The sequence below is a fragment of the Scatophagus argus genome, chromosome 11 (genome assembly GCF_020382885.2).
Source record: "Scatophagus argus isolate fScaArg1 chromosome 11, fScaArg1.pri, whole genome shotgun sequence".
NCBI classification, from domain to species: Eukaryota; Metazoa; Chordata; class Actinopteri; family Scatophagidae; genus Scatophagus; species Scatophagus argus.
Genome location: NC_058503.1, coordinates 18,272,491 through 18,292,907, shown reverse-complemented (window position 1 = coordinate 18,292,907; position 20,417 = coordinate 18,272,491). Strand labels below are relative to the sequence as shown.

The following is a 20,417-nucleotide window of genomic DNA, read 5'->3' as shown; positions in this document are numbered from 1 at the left end:
TGTGTGAGTGAACGAGCGACGGACAGTGAAGGAGACATAAAAGGCTGTGACAGTGACTGAGAAAATGGTGTCTGAGGAAGAGGAGGGAGAAACGCAGAAAGAGAATTCCTTTATTTACAGTAGTTATTTACCACTTCAGCACTCAGGTGGCAGTTATTGCAGCACAGCAGGTGTGAGATGGAAAAGCACAGACAGAGGAAAGATGCGAGGCATCATGCAGACAGAGGGATGAGAGGGGAAAAATAGCAGACAGATTTTTGACACTCAAGTCGTAATGGCTGGACTAAACCATGTAATTTAGACATCTCCATTGTAAATACTCCTTTTCTCTCCCAAAATAAGACACTTTTGGTACCAACTGATGTCTTGCTGGAAATGATATAATCACTCAATGTCAGTATGGACACGATGGCAAAATTCTGCTTAATGTAAATCAGCATGAACAAATGAAAAAAAAAAATCTGATCAGGGTTGGTGTAAGATGCTTCAGAACAGATCAATCATTCTGTTTCTTAGATGCTTTGAAGCACATTTACAGAAAAGAAATCTGCAGTTAGTGTACAGATACACTCAGATGTACGTGATGCTCCTCTTCTACTGCTAAACAACTAAAATCAGCTCTGTAGTTGTCATTAAACATTTATTCCTCTAATGGCAAGATACCTTTCTTATTGACCCTCAGTTCCATGCAAGCATAACTTTAGAAATTACTATATGATGCACTCTTTCACACTCAGAATAGGGCAATCACAGCAAGAACAACAAACAAGTCAATATGAGTTTTCTTCTAAAATTTGGGGAACTTTTGGGGTTTAAGATGCAGCTTTCAAATGGCCACAATATGCAACAGATCTCAAACTTCTCTTTGGAGAGTCAATACATTTTCCCATCAATGTTATATGACCTAAATTAACTTCAGTTGTGCTGTTTGTGGTAATTCTGTAAATAACTGCTCTCCAAAGAGGACGGTTTGTGTACGCGGTGACTTACGGACCCTTAACTCACTTATGGAGCCTTAACTCTGCCTCTCTCAGCTTTGTAACACAGCCATGGCAGTTGTTGCTTACTCAGCATTAATGTTAACGCAGGTTATTCAGGAAACATTTTTCACGATAACCATGTCACATCTCCTTTGTAATGCACAGTTATATAAAAGTAGATGGTGTGGCATCTAATTTTAATAGTAATAGCCATTCAAGTTATAACATTGTGTGAATTATTAACCGACACAAAACATGATTGGCTATTATGAGTTGTAGATCTATTGTTCAGCTCAAAGTTGTAATGTTATGCGTGAAATGAGACAGCCGGGAAACCTGAGCTGCAAGCACGAGCTGTAATAAAGTGAGACTAAAGGGAGGCCACAGCTGGTGTGGTGGGGTCACATATATGCAAGATACCATGCAGGCGCTCCAACAAATAAACACCGAGACCCACGCAGTCTGGACGGGCCTACTGTGTAACTGACACCCAGGAATATTTCATACTGGACTGTGACAGGAGCAGTGAAAACAGAGCTGAGATGTAAGGACGGGTGGAAGGGCTCAGAGCAACTTGATCTACATTCCTAAGCTCTGGCTTACACTTCACCAGGAAAAGTAAATAGATTAGTGTTGGCAGTTTACATTTATTAGTGATAAAAGCCTGCAGGTTTTATTTCTGCTAAACCATGTTTCATGTAGCTGTGGGTTGCTAATCAGAACAGATTACAGGTCTTTTTCTGGTGGATCATAACATGCCACACAGAGTCAGTATGCCCAGTAAAATGATCACACAGTTAGGGAATACAACCAATGTTTTGTTAGTAAATGTTGTGGCAAATAAACCTGATGTACAGTCACAAATATGCCAAGACAGTCTTCATATACAATATGATCTACTTCTAGCACCAGCAGCAACAACATTAAGCAGGGAGACTGGCCACCTCTGAGAGCCAATCACATTCCCCAAAAGAGCTGAACCTTGCAAACAGGTTGTTCTACAGGGAATACATCAAGGTAAAAAAGGATATTTGTCCACCAAGGAATCTCAAGAGAAGAGATCTCACTGCTCAAGAGTCCAATCAGGCGTGGAGTTCCTTTAACCAGTGAACCTGAGGGATTTGCTGTGTCCAACTGTCTACGGGGACTATGAAACTGTAACACTATCATAACAAGTAATCAAAACCACATCTCTCTCCAACTGGCTCAATGTGTTGTGTTTATTGCTATGTTCCTGTAGGAAACACAAGCTGTAGCACACAGTTGAGCAGTTTGTTAATAAAAAGTGTATTTGTTTAAAACACATAAAGGAGGCATCACCTCATTAAAACCGATAGAATAATTGGTTGGGAAGATAAAGCAATGCAAGAGGAGACCAGAGGAGTTAAACTATTTGTAAAAAATCAATGTCACATGACATCCATAAACATTATGTGTTTTAGTCCTTCCACTAGAGCAACATCTGGATGCTCAAAAAGTCACAATTGTCCTTTTGCCCATGTTATTTAAGGTCACACTGGAATAACATTTAAAACTCCCCTCCAGACAAGTTTTAAGAAGTACTAAAAATACTGTGCTTTAATAATGTTTTTGATATGGTCTTTCCACAAATACAATTCTATTACCTCATTTTCTAAAAATGACATCTATGTCCCTCTCATTTTAGTTTCATACATAAATGTCACCTTCCTATGTGAAGCTCATAAGAAGTTTCTAGTTTCTGCACACTGAAGTTTAAACATTCTGCTTTAGGTACAAGAAGAAAAACATAGTTTATGTAGAGGGGAACTTCTATAATATTATTATTTTTCTTTTAAAGTAAGTAAGTTTTTGTAAGTAATGTTACATAGTTAAGTTTTACTGATATGGTCTTATTCAGCTTAACATCAGACAATGGAACCAAATTATTGGTTTTGACAAAATTTCGACCAAAATGTTGAAAATACAAAAAAAAACAAAAAAAAGAAAAGTAAAGTGATGATCAGCAGAGGAAGTGGGGGAGGAAGAAGCAGATGAGAAAAAAAAAGGAGGAAGAGTTTGCCCTCTGCCCTTTCGAGAAGGGTGAAAAAGGAGAAGAGAAGAAAACAAAGTCATCCATCTTTGTTGGTAGAATTAGATGTGACAAAGCATGTCTGGATTAGAAAGAACATGAACACACCACAGGCAACAGACCCCCAACACTTTAACACATTTACCCACTACATACTGAAACACACTGCTCACACACTGTATGTCACAATTCCACTTATTTCTTACTTACCTCCATAATGTATATGCAGTATAAATCTGAGGTTTTCAACAGAGCCTGACATAGATACAATCTCACAACTGACATTTTGGGTAGGGAGGGGGCATTGAGAAGCATCTTGAAATCACGTCTCCATCAGAGGAAAAAAAGAAATGTCGAATTCATTCTTGATTTTTAGGGACAAGTTTGGTCATTCTAGGAAATACATTTGTAGATATATGAAAACAAGTCAAAAAAAAAAAAAAAAAAAACAAAACAAAAAAAAAACTACATCAACAATTTGCCATGCACTGAGCCTACTAAATCCAACTAGAAGAAAGGCCACGGGGTCATGAAAATCAAATTGTAAATTGTTTATTCCCTTGGGAGTATTAATGTGTTTAGTATTTTGTATTGGTGATCTGCTTATAAGATTACAAGAGCACAGAGGAAAACTGTGTCCATGATGATTCTTCACACTAAATCAATATCTTACAGAAGCTAATGAACGTATAGCAATAAAGCAAAAAAGCTGACCATAAGACTTGATTAAAGAATTAGAATTTTTTTAAATTCTTCTCAAAACTGCAGCATTTTTGGGCCAGGAATTTAGACTTGTATGCTGAGTTCAGAGTACAATTTTGTGTTGTATTTGCTCTGTGTACAACGCTGCGTATATTCAGTGTGTACAATGTGTATCTGCTGTGTTTCAAACAGGATGTGTCTTTGTGTCATTTTAACTAACCATCATGGAGGTGTCCTCATTGACGGAGGAGGGTTCAGTCTCTGTCAGCTGTGGGCCGAGTGCTGAGTCACTGCTACTTCTCACCAACAGGGGGGTGTCTGCAGAAAACACAAGGACAAACATACAAGTGATAAGTACAGCTTTCTTTGAGCACTTTCTTTTGAGGCTTACTTGAGTTGATACCTAAGAGGCAACGGCAGTGAAAATATGGGACAAAGCTGAGACTAGTCACCTCACCGCTTATAAATCCTATTGCACACAAGCATTTCACTACAGCCTTGGAAATTTAGTTTTGTAGCTAGAACAAGTTGAAAGAGATTTCTGTAAACAGAAGCAGAGGCCTGAGTATTTATGCTGTATGTCTGCACACACTACTGAGAGTGTTGAAAGCAGATGTACTACAACAAGATCGGCAGAAGGAATTTAATGACATACCACCAAAGATCAACAGCCATTTCAGCAGCAGAAAAGTAAACTGACCTACAACAACGTTAATAACCTCCAATTCTAAAATGTTATTTCATGTTATTTTATCTTTTTTGTTGTTTTAATGCACATTAAGTCTGAATTTCTGATTCCAGAAACCCCACCCCACACACCCCCCAGTTTTCTCTGTTAAAAACCAGAGGAACCTGACTGTGAGTCCAATATGACACAGTGTGACTACATCCTGCAAGACTGCTATTCAAACAACAGATATGACAGGGAGGGAAGGCTAATGCAAAAACAGAGGAAATAGAGAAAGTCAGCATCTGCACTGCTTCAACATCTACAGCCAGTCTTCAACATGTGCACACACACACACACAGTTAATGCTATTTTGATGGAGTCACACAGTTCAGCAAAATTCAAGTCTAATAATAATCTTTTAGATGACAAGATGCAGACCCTGAGCCACAATATCTTTGTTCCTTTGTGACTGTCACAGCATGATGATAAAGAAAGAGAGATGAATATTTTTATGCTGTTAAGTTGACAACACGAATTTCCACTCTGTCATTGCAGTGTCCAAGTTGAAGTTGTGCTTTCAAACAAAAATAAAAACATCCTGAGAGTTGGTGCAATCAACTAATAAGCTGTTTTTGTGACTGCACAATGCTTACTCTGAAATCATTCAATGAATAAATGTGTGAATGTAAATATAAAATGTGTGCATATGTATTTACTGGGGAAGCTGTAGGTTTTAAATTGATGAGATTTTAACTGCTACAGTATCAAGAACTTGATCTTAAAGAAGACAAATTTAACAAGCGTTAGAAGATGCTTTGAAAAATGATTCTGGGAGTCTTTTCTAGAAAACTAAGACATTCAGAGTGTAAAAAATGTGTCTAAATGCCACTGAAGACCTACATCAGAACGTGTTTTGTCGATAATTGGCACATTACCAATCCATGGAATCTCACATACGTCTGCTATTTTTAGTTTGCAAAAAAAGAAATAGAAAGCGTTACAGTGTTATGACTAGTGGCTGCTGGATAAAAGATGGAAACAACAAGAAAGACAGCATGAACATAAAATATTCACAGCGTAAATAAAACCGAAGGGTTTCATTAGCACTTCTTTTAATTATCCAAACTCATCAGCCAGTACAGCCTCCGACATTTATGTGTGTAAGCCCTTATCTGTTGATTACACACTGCACCAGTGTCATCAGAAAGCTCATTTCTAAATGCTGTTTTAAGGGATGTGAGTGTGCACGGCTCCTTGTGTTCATTACGTCTGTAAGGAGCAGATATGAAAACCTGAGTGCGTGAGAGGTTAATGTATGATCCCTTCCTTTAATATCCCTTCAGTGAACACACTGGTGTTCATGCGGCCAAATGGCCAATAAGTGGCTGATTTGCTCATCTCTGTGTGCATGTAGGTAATGTATGATAGTGTCTCCCTTTTCACATCTCACCAGCCCACTGCATAAAATCGTCATTTAACAGAAGCTGATGGATGACGCACACCACACTATTGCCTGAGCTGCTGCTGCTGCTGGAGCTTGAAGAAATAGTGAAATGGGGAGAAGAGTCAACACTGCAGAAAGCTCTGAAAGTAAATAACATCATTGGAGGAATTATTATGATCTGTGTGGTACTCTGCCTTTCCTCAAATCTACCATCCCGTTTCATGGGGCCCATCAATCCATATATACATTAAGAACATTGTCATGTTAGACTGCATAGTTCCACTGGGAATAAAATGTGAAAGGTGGTGGTGAGGGGGAAGGAAACCTCTAAATGAGTGGACTACTCAGAACACATGCCAAATAATATGTGTAGGGTCATATATTGATTGTCACAAAATGGCCCCTTGGTGCTCTTAATGCTGGCTGGGGTGTATGGATTACATGAACCCCCTTAATCAATTCATCTCTTCAAACAAAGACAATGAAAGGGGGATAAATGGATAGAGAGCAAAAGATGTACAGATGACTAACAGACAAAGGAGATGGATTAAAAAAAAATAAAATAAAGGCATTAACACAGGGGAAGAAAATCGAAAAGAAAATAATCTACAAATATAGTTGGGTGCAATGAAAAGGGGCAAGAAAAAGGCAAACAAAAATTAAAGAAACCTTTAAATCAAACTGAATTATATGCTATTACATTTGTAACACCCTGCCAGTGTTAGTCTGAAGCAGACCTGTGCAGACTCAGATCCAGAGATTAATCTGGTTAAAATGTGACACTGTGTGAAGGTACATGCTCCCCATGTTCAGCAGTACATTCGGACAGATACAAACGGCTACAGAGGGACAAACTATCCCCACTACACTGTGTTACTATTCTGCCCATATGCCTGCAAGCATTCAAAAATCAATATATATATTTTTTCTTTATCCCTGACGCAGTAACAATTTTAGATCACCTAGTAATCCACATCCCCTTCTTGTTTCCCTGCAGTAATGCTCCTCTGTAGAGCCAGACTACTTTAGGTCAATATAGTATTGACAGCCTGATATGTGACTGGATATTGTCTTCTATTCTTGTTATTACTGTTATTACAAAGTCACGTCGCTGTCACTTTTTAGATCTTGGTCATCTTAAACTAACGTTATATCTTCTCACCGCATCTTCAGTCAGAATAGTGTCAGAGAAGCACCGATTTTTGACGTGACATTAACGCTTGCCTGGGGAAAGTAAACTCTGTGCTCAGGCAAGTCAAACGCATCATGCAGATTTCCAATCGGTCAAGTGAAAAATAATTGTGAGGTTTAATATTAGGATATCTGCAACTAAACTCCATGCTCTATCGCTGAACAGGAGCTTTTCCAGCTGACTCTGTCTCACCACTAAGTGTTGAACTGCACTGATGAGAAAAAAAATCTGACACACTGGACACTACAGACGTCAAGTGTGGGGTCAGGGTTGTCACACATGACATAATGTTACCACCTTTAAATACCTCTGGAACACTGCATGTGAGAGACTTACTTTCTTTTGCCCCGAAGCTATTAGCCATTCGAAGGCTGCAGTGCCACCATATCCCTTTGTAATTCAGCCTTTGACTGCAGTAACTTTTCAGAAACTTTGTAAAACAAAGATGATAAATCTGACACTGAATGCCTTCTTCCATGTTGAAAACTGCTATTGTTGTGAGCTATACACTGGAAATCCCATGATGCCTTGGAAGAGTCTGACAACCAATCAGAGGCTGTGCTCCTAACCTGTCAGCCAGTATCATCTAAGAACCACACTTAGACTTTAGGTCAGTGGTTCCCAAACTTTGTGTGAAAATAAACAATTCCCCTTAAGGACCCTGGGAGCTCCCAGACCCCACTTTAAAACCGCTGCTTCAGATTAAGTGATTAAAGCTTTACATGAAAAAAATAACTAAAATAACCCAAAATTGTTTGGACAAATATTGTTAAAAATATTCTTGAAAATAAATACGGTGTTTGTGAAGTTGAGAATGTTTGTTGGTTATGACTGGATGACCAGTGTTTTACGCTCATTAAATATTTAAGGCTTGCTTTGGCAACCTTGGAAAAAGACCCTGAAACACTCAGACATGCTTCATTTTATCAGTTACATCTGTGCTTTTCCCACTCTGACAGGTCAAAATATCTTCTGTGAAAAAAGGCCTACGTCAGAATAAAATCACACATTCCCACTGATGTTTGTACAGTATGACAACTGACATCTCTGCATTCCTTTTGTTACACTAAAAATTCTAGTCATGATAACAATTAAGGCAGCTACATTAGTCAGAGGAAGTATACCATTCACGAAACTACTGTAATCAGCAGCCTGACCAGTGGGAAGGCCTTCCATATTCAGGCTAATCCTGATCATGCATCCCAGCATCCCAGCTAGTCACATCCCTTCACTTTGATTCTTAATTTTGAGCAGTGGCGCTCATCAGTACTACTATACCTCCTTAATAGGGAGTCAAGTATGAAATAGCATGCGAGCTAGTAGTTAACAGTGACAAGTAAAGAAAAAGGACAAAAGAGAAAACAGACAAAGTTAAATCAGAGGTAAATCAAAAAAGGTATTAAAATAAGATTTAAAAAAAAAAACAAGAAACAAAATCAAGCAATGGAAAAGGATGAAGATGATTAACAAAAAGGAAATTCATGTAGAAAAAAGATGAGAAAACAAAAGATTCGGGGAGACAAGAAATAGACAGTGAGAAGCAGAAACAATAAGCAAGAGACAGAAAAGACGCACCGAGTGGTTAGACAGTGATAGAGGCCAAAGTCTGGCCTCCGACAGTGATAGTCTCCAGATCTCCGTTACCTCTAATCTACCATGACAGTCACACATTACTACTAATCTCTGCTGACAGGCGACCATACTGAAACAGACTAAACTTCCTGTCTTAACAGTGTCTGGATCATACAGCAAAGCCCCCTTCACAACTCAGGAAGGTCAAACAAGCTGAAATATCAATTCTCTTCTCAGCAGTACAGTACTGTAATATATACAGTATGCAAAATTAGATCTAACGCATGAGGAAAGAGGAAAAGAATATTACAGTAACAATCCACTGTACAACACTGTGCTTGTGATTTCTGATTCCTCAAGCTCAACTGCTTAAGATCCTTCAAGTTGATAGGGGAAATTCAATAGTTTCAACAAAAACAGCAAGAATGGATTATAATGAAACATAGAATGCAACTAGCAATAGATGGAGGAGCATTACCACACTTCATTGGACATATTAATGACAATTTAAAAACAACCGTGACAGATTATGTTTAAATGTCAAACGCATCGCTGGATTGATGGTACAGACTGTGCAACAAAGCAGATGCAGAGCCCACAATTCATAACTAAAGGAAATGGAATCTGTGATTAGCTGGCAGCAGGAGGCAACAGTAAGTAATGCATAGGCTTTGGCAAACTGTAGTTACACACAATCCATCACCCACATGGTTTGTTTTGTTAAGGAAAATTAAATTTGGACAAGTTACTGTGATGGCTCTAAGCCCTATCACAAACACATCTACAGTACATCTACTGAACAGCCACTTGACTTGAAATAAGACAGAAAGAGAAGAATGGAAGGAGAGAGAAAGGAACCAGGAAAGACAGAAAGACAGGTCATTCAGATAGGTCTATCCCAGGTAACAGTAAGCAGACATAAACATCAGAGTTCACTCCGCTGCCTGACACTACACATGCACTTCCTGTCTTCTTGTTCTTCTGCTTTTCCTACTCTGAGTCTCTTTCATCCCCATCTTATTCTGCATCTCAGAAACGGTGCTGCCAACATTTCAGCTGTCCTCATCTTGTTTTCATCAATGTCCAAAATGCCCATCACATCCTGACCTTTATCTGCAGCGTAATTCAGAGTTAACATCATTCCCATTGTCTACAAAACACGTTGCTCGGCTCTGACGCCAAGAATACACTGTATCAAATAAGCCACTAGGAAATTAAATTCCTACTTTCTTTTATGTTTAAATATACGGAGTGTTCAATTAAGCCATCAGTCCATCCTTCTAAAATGGTGTTTTGGGACTTCACTGCAAGTGACCTGGGGAAGAATCCAGAGTATGGATTTTTTTCATCTACTTGAATGTTCCATGTCCATGATCTATTTTAACGTAGTGGTGAAAAAGTCAAAACTCCAGCTATACAAGCAGTGCTTCTTAATTACAGAATCCCAGTCAACGATGGGGAAAGGACTGGAAATACTTATAGTATGTGGTCTCTCAGGGACAGCAGAGGTCAAGGTCAGGGCCAGAGTGGCTGTCACAGTTAACATAGACTGACTTGTCTTTACAGACACAGCACTTTTGGGAAAAATTTTGATGTATTGACAAATGCCAGAGCAAAAATAATATAAGGTCATTGCTCTTCTGCTTGAGAACAGGAAGCTGCAACATTACAACACTGAGCACAGTAATGTGGATGAGATTAACGCGGTTTATATTACAACCAAGGTGTGGCAAGTATCCTCCCACTGTGTGCAATTTGCAAAACTTTCCAAACTTTCTTACAAATGTTCTAGGGATGAGCACACAGTACTAAAATATGTTTTAAAAGAAGTGCTACCAAATGTCAGCATGTAAATGACTTAAATCTCTAAATGCAGCTCTGAATTGTCAAACCTGACGTCAGACATATTTCTGTAAACATAGAGATTTTCTTTGATATGATTTGTGACTATGAATGGAAGAGAAGCTATGTACTACAAAAAAATAAAAAAAATAAAAATAATTACTCACTGGACTTGAGGGCTGAGGAATTGACTTCAATCTCCCCTCCTGTGATTGGCTGGAAGACAGAGAGCTCGGACTGGTAGAGGTCTGGGCTGGGGGTTAGACTTGTGTTAGCCACACCCCTCTGCTGGGCTTCCTGCTCCTCATACACCGCCATCAGCTAAGAAGAAAACATACACATACACACACGTAGTTTGTTATGTTTTTAATTTCTTCAATTCTTTTAATCCACAATGAACTCAGTATTTGACCAGAGTGGAGCAGCAGGAACTATGTTCAAAGATTATTATCTAACCACACTCACACTCAAATCAGGTTTTTGATTTGCTACTCCCCACTTGCTCTCCACTTCACACTGAAAGAAAAGCCACTCCGATTTGCCCCATTGAGCCGTATTATACAATAAAATGTGAGACAGCAAGAATGTATACAGTCAAGACAAAAAATGCTAACAGAGGCCACTAGACTCAGATCCACCCTAAGCAGCACAACCCACAGACAGATGTGTCTTATTTAAAAATGTCCCAACTTGAGTCATATTTTGTAGTTATCATCAAACGTTTGTTTACAGTGAAAATCCTGAGAGAAAACATTCCCTAGCTGATCTCAAGAGAAAACTGTAATACACCCCATTGGTCACATTTCTTCACATTGTTTGTACAAGTACACAATTTCTGTGTTACCTTGTGGATGAGGACGCTATAGAGGACGTCCAAGGAGCCCAGCATTCCTGTGACAGTGTGTGTGTCTACTCTTTAACCACTGCCTCCATTCGTGTCTCCTCGTTGCATGTGTGCGACACCCTGCTAGCTCTAACTGTGTTATATAGTGGAATCCCTGTCTATTGAGTATTGCACTGAGTCTGCGTTTAGTGTAACATAGCACAGGGCTTGTCAACACAGTGTTCTAGGGGCCTCCACATATAAGCTGAATAGACCCGTGTGTGTGTGTATCCATACGTATGCATGTGCGCCGTGTCAATAGTGGCCACGAGTAAAGAAAGGGGACTTTACCAGTAAAGCCAGAGGCTTCCTGCTACACTGGAACCCACAAGTGTGCAACATACAGACATGAGCATACACATGGGTGCTACTAAAAGGCACAAACCATATGAAAGTATGCACACACAGATGTCACTGCACTGTGATTTGCTGGCTGTCTCTTTTGCAGAACAAAGCAAAAAAAAAAAAAACCCACAACAAAGCCAACATTATCAAAATGTCATTCTAAAACGCAAAAAGATGCCGACACTTCACAGACTTAAAGCTTATGCAGGTGTTAGTATAGAGAACACATCGTTTTTTTTCCCAAGACAGCCTGATGATGAAAGCAGATTTTCACTGGAAGTTTCTCCACTGGGTTTTTGATAAATTAGGCTCTCATTGCTCTCTCTAGATTCTTCCTCCAACTATTTCTCAAAAAAATATAAGCCCTGTGGGACTGAGTGTTGAGGCTTCTGTTTGATCTACTGTGGCTGGGATCGTATCTCATTTGTATGGCACCTTGGACAAAAGCCTTGTCCAAATCAATAAATGTAAGAGCTCCATAGTGATACTAACACAGTTATTTAAGCAAGATAAGCTAAATGCAAAAATCAAAAACCTCGTCTCCTCTGTTGAGTACATCTGTAGATATACATACTACACGCACTTTTTTCCAGCATAACCTCACCAGGAAGAGAGCAGAATTGTTATACAATATCACACCTTCCTCATCCATGTCTCACCAACTATTCAGTACAACCAATACCTCTCACACATCCATGTTCTCTCACACTCCCCTATTTCATCAAACACATAGCCTTGTCATTGTATAGTTCTGTCTCCCATCTTATAACAAACCTCATCTGAGTTTGTTTCTTTTTTTGATATTTCATTCTGACTTGCTTTTAAACTGTTTTCCCCACACTTTCCTCATCCCCCTATTCCGTCTCAGTGCCGAATTTACATCTTTCTGTTATGAGTATAAAACCTTGCTGTCGCTAAGGCACCGCAGCACTTTTAATGTGATAATAATTAGTTAGTATTTTTCACTTTTCTGTCAAGCTGTTTTGGTGAGAGCATTTTACAGCTGATGTCCAGCAGCTACCTGCAGGGATGGCAATTACGCAGACAAGAAAAAAAAAAGGGAGGATACGGGGGGTCAGAAATAAAAAAGATGAAAAGATAGTAAAATACACAGATGCAATTTTTAAAAAAAAGCTTAAGTTATCCAGTTTCAGTAAATGAGTGAATGAACAAATGAATGAAAGAATGAATAATTTTATTTTTGGTCACATACATCATAATACATAATACACTTTAACAATTCATATCAAACCCAAAAAAGGAGTAGGCTGAAGCACCTGGCTTATTGCAGCCTATCCTGAAGTTTTCTGTAAACTTCAGTAAATCTGTCTGTTAGGGAGCGCAGAACAAGACAAATGGCTTTGAGATAAACACACACAGAGGGGAGGCAGAAATTCTTAAAAAAGAACATCTGAAAGAATGACAGGATGAAAAATGGGTAGACAAATTCAACATAGCCTTGCTGAGTCTCTTAAAAGAGCAGAGGTGGAAAGAAAGGAAAGACAGCCAGATGAGAGAGGGGAGGACTTGGCGTCTGTTCTCTCCCGACAGGGGACTCAAAGACCTGCCAAACAAAATGACACCGCAGCCTGAGCACCAGAGGCAGAGAGGGGCCAGAGAGACAAACCTGAATGTGAGATTGTCAGAGAGTGTCACCATGTCAAGTGCCAGTGTAATGATGCATCCATTTTCAGCAAAATGAAAAGTTACATGCTGCCCACCCTGTGTCTGTTGCTCTTACACCACAACCCTTTTTTCTACCTTCAAGAGCAGTGCTTTGTTCCAAGCTTACAAGACGTTTCAAAATGTACCATACACCAAATGTTCTTCAACCTCTAAGTAAGTTAATAGTTAACTTGCCAGTGTTGACTCCTGCCCTGGCAATTATATGTGTATGTATATATATGTATATATATTATATGTATATATATATGTGTGTGTGTGTGTGTGTGTAATATTTAAACTTCTCATCAGCTATCCTGTCCAAAACAACCTCGACAGCCGCAAATATGCTAATAAACATCTGATTTTGTTTTCTGCTTTTCAGTTTCAGCTTACTGTCAAAAACGCACATTTTACTTTGATCGTGTTGCTGACAACCTCATGTAGAAATTATTTATTTTTATTTTTATCCATGAGTGAGCTTGAGTACTTACGCTCAAACACGCATCTGAGGAAGGAATAGGGCTTCACTTTGTCTTCATTTGGGTTTGAGAAGAAGTAATAAAATAAATAAAAACTGACTATGACACAAACCATATGTTGTGATTCCTTGTTGAAGTAAAAAAACAACAAAAACATCCGTCATCCCCTGTGCAAGGCTCTGAGCCCAGGTCCAAAGATACTTGCCACCAGGCCTAACAACTTCTCTGGGGCAAAAGCTGCGATGCTGGTATCAATATCAGTTCATCACTACAGCAAACACTAGATCGCTTTAGTCTACAGAGGGACATAATGCAATCACCATCTTTGCAAAAGTCAATGCAATTTACCAGACAGCCCACAGTCTTATTTTGAAGTTTAGCTAACTCATATAATTAACATTGACTGACTAAAGCTGATCAAATAATGAGAGGCCTGCCAACAGCAATAATTATGCCCTCGATCTTATGGGGGCAGAAAGACCATGAGGGTAAAATTTTCTGAGTGAACTGCACAACATACAACATAACCCATGTGCACATGCAACTTTTTGTACGACTCAGCATCTCTGAAAGTGTGTGTGTGTGTGTGTGTGTGTGTGTGGAAGAGCAGTTGGAGAAGTGCAGCGTTAGTTCCTTTCCTTTTATTAAAATTAAAAGAGCACATGAAATTGGTAGGTAGATTAATAGCAGGTCCGCATTTAAGTGCATAACAGTGTGCACGCACACACACACACACACACAACCAGACACACACACATTCATTACCATCATTTTTCACATCATACCCTTTATAATCGGGTCGATTAGGGTCTGATTGATTGGTCTGTAGTGGATCAATGAAATGCTGCAATCAGCCAAATGCACGAGCGTATACACTGGTCAAAGACACTCACTCACATGCACATGCAAACACAGAAAATAATCTTTAAATATGCTGAAGCTATCTGTACACCACTGAGCTTTGATTTCCACTCGCGACCACTTACCTTAAAAAAAATCCATAATGTTCAAGTGTGTGTATGTGTGTGTCCATATGTGGATTCAGGCATCTTATGCAGCCAGCAATAACCTTAGCAGTGATCAATCCATAACCATACGCTTAACAACAGAATGAAGGGGTGTGGAGGCCACATGTGATGGCACCTGTCCATCAAATGTCAAATATATATGTGCTCATGTCTGTGTTTAATGACCAAATTCTGGTTTATTCTGATTATTTTAGAAACTGGTTACAACTGACACAACTGGTTTTGGGTGTAAAACATTAGAGGATTGAGGGGAGGCAAGACTGGGTGCTAAAATAACAATTTTCTATTTTTCGCCTAACAAATATGCTAATTTACTGCCAACTGTGCTTTTTCAGTTTTTTGTGCTGCCTTTTCATTATAAAGGAAAGCGTTATTAATGAACTCAAATGATCTGAATATGACAATAAATTCAGGATAATAAATGCGTGTGTGTCAGGTTCAAAATCACAAAGCTCTCACTCTGATCCGACTGTTCCTCGTAAGAAAGGAGCAGGGCTTGATCACTCAGTGACACATGCACGCACGCATGCACGCACGCACGCACGCATGCAGTGGGTAGAATGAGAGCACCACCTAGCTCTACACAAAAGATGCTGCATCTGAAGTGCGCCTTAAAAACACCGGCAGATCCCCCCCACACACGCACAAACAGACACACGCATCCCACACCCGGTCCTCATGGTCTCTTTCTGTGTTATCTATGTGTGTCCAATCTACCCAAAATTTAGTTTTAAGCCTATGAGAAGAAAGGAAAGAAGACGACAAAGTACTTAAATGACTTGTGTGTATGTGCCTGTCTACCTGTCTGTCTTTCTCTGCGTGTGCTCAGGAAGACAAGTTATATGGAAAGGCTTCAATTTAATAATTCAAACTCCACCCTTTGTGTTTCTGACCCAGAGGAGCACTTTCTATCAACATGTAGTCATTCCCCTCTCTGCCCTTTTGATGTAACGCAGAAGTAAGAAAAATGCATTTTTATGTCTCGTGACATGATTTTGATTGCGTACCCATAAAAGAAGTCCGTCCAGGGCTGACAAGATAAGGTCACTCTGGCAACATAGAGGAACTCTGTGAAGCTAGCATGAAGACTAATTTTTAAAAAGCCTTGCACATTTCTGTATGATGCCCATAAAATATAATTGTGCAGATCACAAAGAGAATTTGAATGAACCCTGAGGCAGGTCAGCTCTTCTCTGCCAGGCTATGTACAAGTTGCCCTTTTCATCTTTCATCAGCAAATATTCCTGCTAAGCCTTGTTTTCGCCTCTGGCTTCACTTTGCCTCCTCTCTTTAGCTTCCTCTCTTTACCTTTCCCCTTCCTCTGCCTCTATTCTTTTCTAGTTGCCTCCTTCTTTCATAATCATGCTTTCTCTCATTTACCCCGCCTCCTTATGCTATATTTGCTCCCTTGCTCCTCTTCTTCCACCACACGTCCTCTCTGAGTTGTAGTGGTTTCTTACAAATCAGCTGATGTAAATCATGTTCCAGCACTATGCTCTATTGGATACACCCACGAAGCAACAAAGACCTTATCGATTAATACATGAATGCGATACACCCGCGCTCACTCTCTCAGTCCTGATACTCTTAATCTCACTGTTTAATTCCTTCATGTTTTCTCTCCCCATTTGACTCGTGTTCTTGTAATCTCTAAAACATCAACAGCAGATTTATGTTCAGATTGAAAAATTACAGGGATGCATATGCACTGTAGAAGCCTTCATATATATACAGCACAAAAGGACAGAGACACGTCCCTGACTGTGACCTCTCTGTTGCAGTCAATCCATCTCCTTGGTAATCGATATCAGGATGATGTTGTCTTCGTATGGAGAATATGGATGAATGAAAGTCACCTGCTCAGCAGTTTGAAGTGTTTGTGTAAGTCTGTGTGTGTGTGTGCGCGCACTGACCCTCTATTGATCTCCAGTCACCTTACCTCTCAGTAGAGCATGAGAAATCCAGACAAAACAGACAGGAAGAAAAAGATTAATGGGGGACAGAAATACTGTGAAGAATGAGAAACACAGACATAAAGACATAAACAGAACACAGAGAGAGAGTCAGAGACAAACAGACAGACTGTAGCAAGATAAAAATACAAACTGAAAGATATTATAAAGACACATTACTGAGAGGCAGAGAAACCAGAAATGATATCAACTGTTAATACGAGCACATCCTCCATCAGCACCAGCAGTACAACTGTTCAGTGACTTTGTGAACTTCAGACAGGCACAACTTCAGTGTCTGTTACACAGCCAAAACATAATGACAACTTCTGTTTCCTCAGTCGTGCACACAGTGTGTGTACTTTGCATGCATGTGCATAAATGTTTGTGTGTGCTTGTGTCCCTGTATTCATACATATGTATGTAAAGCTTGTGCATGAGAAAGAATATCTGCGTGTGAGTTAGCCATCTACCACCAACCTCCCTGAGGCTGTGTGTAGACCACACTTGGCCATATGGAACAGCATTATGGAAACACACAGTGGCACAGATGGACACATTCTGTGCACGCCATATTCTCAATGATCCACCAGTAGCAGTCTGAACAACAGCACTCATAAACCATGGGAGCCTATTAACCAGAGAAAACTGCACAAGCTCCACCCACTGGGAAGAAGGGCGTAAACTGCGTATGAAATTGGTTTTTCAAGACAGATACTCACAAATTTGGGGTAAAATGGTGAAAGGAAATGAGATTTGGAAACATTCTCTTAAGCTAATAGAAACTTTTCCCTGGGTATCAAACTGATTGACACAAATGGTTTCTCCAGTGTTACCAACTCCAGCTTTAATGTGTCAGCTGGACTCTAAAAAAAATAAACAATAGTGAAAAATGTCCATCACAGTGTCCAAGATCTCAAGACAACTTTGTCAAATCACTTGCTTTGTCCAATCAACACTTCAGAATGGCCAGATATTACTTCACAGCTACATAAGAACGTCAAAAGTACTGAATGCTCACATTTCAGAGGAGCAAATGAAGAGCAAAAAAAGGGGCATTCATTTTTGTGCAAAATTACAGTTATGGCTAAAACATTAACAGTTTATTGATGTTAAAGTGTGACTCACAGAAACCTTTAAAAGTTGTTAATGTTCAAGCCAGTGTCAAGGTTAGGTCTCTCACATCCCCTGAAAGCTTTCCTTTCTCCTCTTCCTTTCACTCCAACATCTTATCTCATTCAATTGGCTCTCCACATAACAATGGATGTCTGAGTGGCTTTTGAAGTAGGATTTGCTGTCTGTCAGATGTGACTGATTAGGCTACACACACATGCACACGCACACCGCGTTCTCTCTAACATACATGCAGACAGTTTCACACTAGAAGACGTAAGCAAAGTGATTTGATGGTGATTATCTGAGGATTAACATGTCAAAATGTTAAGCAGTAATAACTGTCAGCTGACAGTACTAAACCTGGATCAATGCACTCCACACATATCCACACGGAAATACAGAGGAGTTTACAATGCGTCACACCTACTATGAGTACACATTTAATTAGTCTTCTCAAGAGGGACTGAAACAAAATATTTCTTGATTTAAACGTGTTCTTTAAGTTTTGAAAACTTCAAATATGTTTGGCGGTGGATCTTCTGTTTTATACAATGGACGGTTGTTGCTTTAGCCATTCACATGTCTATAATCGGCAACCACACAGGGATTATGGGGTTAATTGTTGAAAGGTTGTTTCCTGACCCGTAGACAGTTTATCTGCTTCAGAGCTGAAGGAGAACAATTAATTTCACCATGTCCCCTCCAACTGGCACAAGGAACAAGGCAAAACCGTAGCTTTCCTATGACACAGCTGTCATACATATATCTAATGTTTCACTATGTATACCGTAGTCACATAACTAAACTAAATTTCCTTCTTCTTACAACCTTTAAACTGTCATGTCTTTTATATGATGTAATTTATATGGGGTTTACATCTCATGTTTCTATGCCAAAGCCAAAAAGAACAGCCTTGGCACCAAAATAAATTGTGCACATGGAGAACTTACAAAATGAAGAGTAAACGAGAATGAACGAGAATTACAGACTGCCTGCAACAATGTTGAGACCTAAAGTTTGAACTAAACTATCATCTTGATTAGAAAAGTCTCTCCAAGTGTTGTGCAATTCCACAAAGGACAACTGTTATCTCTAGTTCTGAACATTTCCCTGAAAAGGAGACCTAGAAGTCCATCTTTCCACAGCCTTAGCCCCTGTCTTAGCCCAACTCAAGATACTGACCATGCCACCCACGACTCAGCTTGTATAGTTGTCAGCAGCTGGTTTTGGTACATAAGGCACATCAACTGTCACATCACAGAACTACCAAGAACTGCAACATACAGAACTACCTAAAATGATCGAAACCATCTCTGGGAAAACTGTACTTTCAGTTTTTTGTTTGGGCCATGTCCCATCTGCTCACATGGAGGTGGCAGGATTTATGTCCAATACTGCAGCCAGGCACCAGGGGGCTATCGAGATGTTTTGACTTCACTTTTGTCTGAAATGGACTGAGGAAACACCTCTTACTTCTCCTAATTTCTCTTTCCTCTTGACAGACTCTTATTTTGTCTCCCATCCCTCCATCATGCTGTCTTACCTCCACCTCCTCAAGGTGAACGACATTATTATGAAATTAAGTGACACCTACTCAGGCAACTGATGATCTGCATGTGTGTGTGTGTGTATGTGTGTGTTTTCGCATGTGAGTGTGTGTAGGGGTTAGGCAATTAAATGAGCCTGTTATCATCACTCACACACATTCAGGGACAGGTTCACTCTTTATAAAGCTCTCACCACCCAGCGCATTACTCTGTCAATGTATGTAAATCTTTCTGCTAACTGCTGGTAGCTTCCTGTGTGTGTGAGTGTGTGTGTGTGAGAGAGAGATGAAAACACACATAAATCTGTCCTGAACACTTACATACACACACACACGCACACACACACACACACACACAAACACACACAGCAGAGACTCCTTTCCTTTCTAAAAGGTTGACACCAGAGGTGGTCCTTCTAACATTTCTATGATTGAGGTGAAGAGAAAAGCTCATAGCCAACACAGACTGATTACATTAATCTTCCTAACAGATCATATCTTCTATTCACAAGACTATGAATCAAATTCATCTTCACACTAAATGATGTGTACTTAAAGGGACAATCCAACTTAAAACACATCACGCACTGCTGAAATCACAGTGTGACATGAGCCCACGGTCTCTAAAGTTAATTTCAACATATTTTCTTGCAACAGCCTGAGGTTTGCTGCAGCAAAATGCAAAATACCTTCAAACAATTAACAGTTTAGTCATTAGATTAAGCAGCAAATTAAACTGTCTCAGTGTAACCATAATGAACTACAGAATGAGACTATGATATCTTCAGAGGTTCCACATAAGGGATTTAAAGGCTGTTTTTTAACCATACAAATCTACATGCAGTCTTATTCTGAGCTGATTTAAACTGGTTTCATAGAAAAATATTTAAAATTACATTATTTGTCTTGATTTCTCATTTCAAGAGCAATCAGTTATTTTCACTCCCATCT

General features: G+C 39.5%; 1 protein-coding gene across 2 annotated transcripts in view; it reads right to left on the bottom strand.

Annotated features, from left to right (window-relative positions):
• pard3bb (par-3 family cell polarity regulator beta b) overlaps nt 1–20,417 on the bottom strand; it is a 167,326-nt gene that overhangs the window by 123,941 nt on the left and 22,968 nt on the right. For both annotated transcript variants that reach the window (XM_046404893.1, XM_046404894.1), the window contains exons 3-4: nt 10,620–10,773; nt 3,953–4,050 (exon numbers count right to left, since the gene is read on the bottom strand). In XM_046404893.1, the coding sequence (XP_046260849.1) occupies nt 3,953–4,050; nt 10,620–10,773 (252 nt within the window). The remainder of the gene's footprint in view (nt 1–3,952; nt 4,051–10,619; nt 10,774–20,417) is intronic.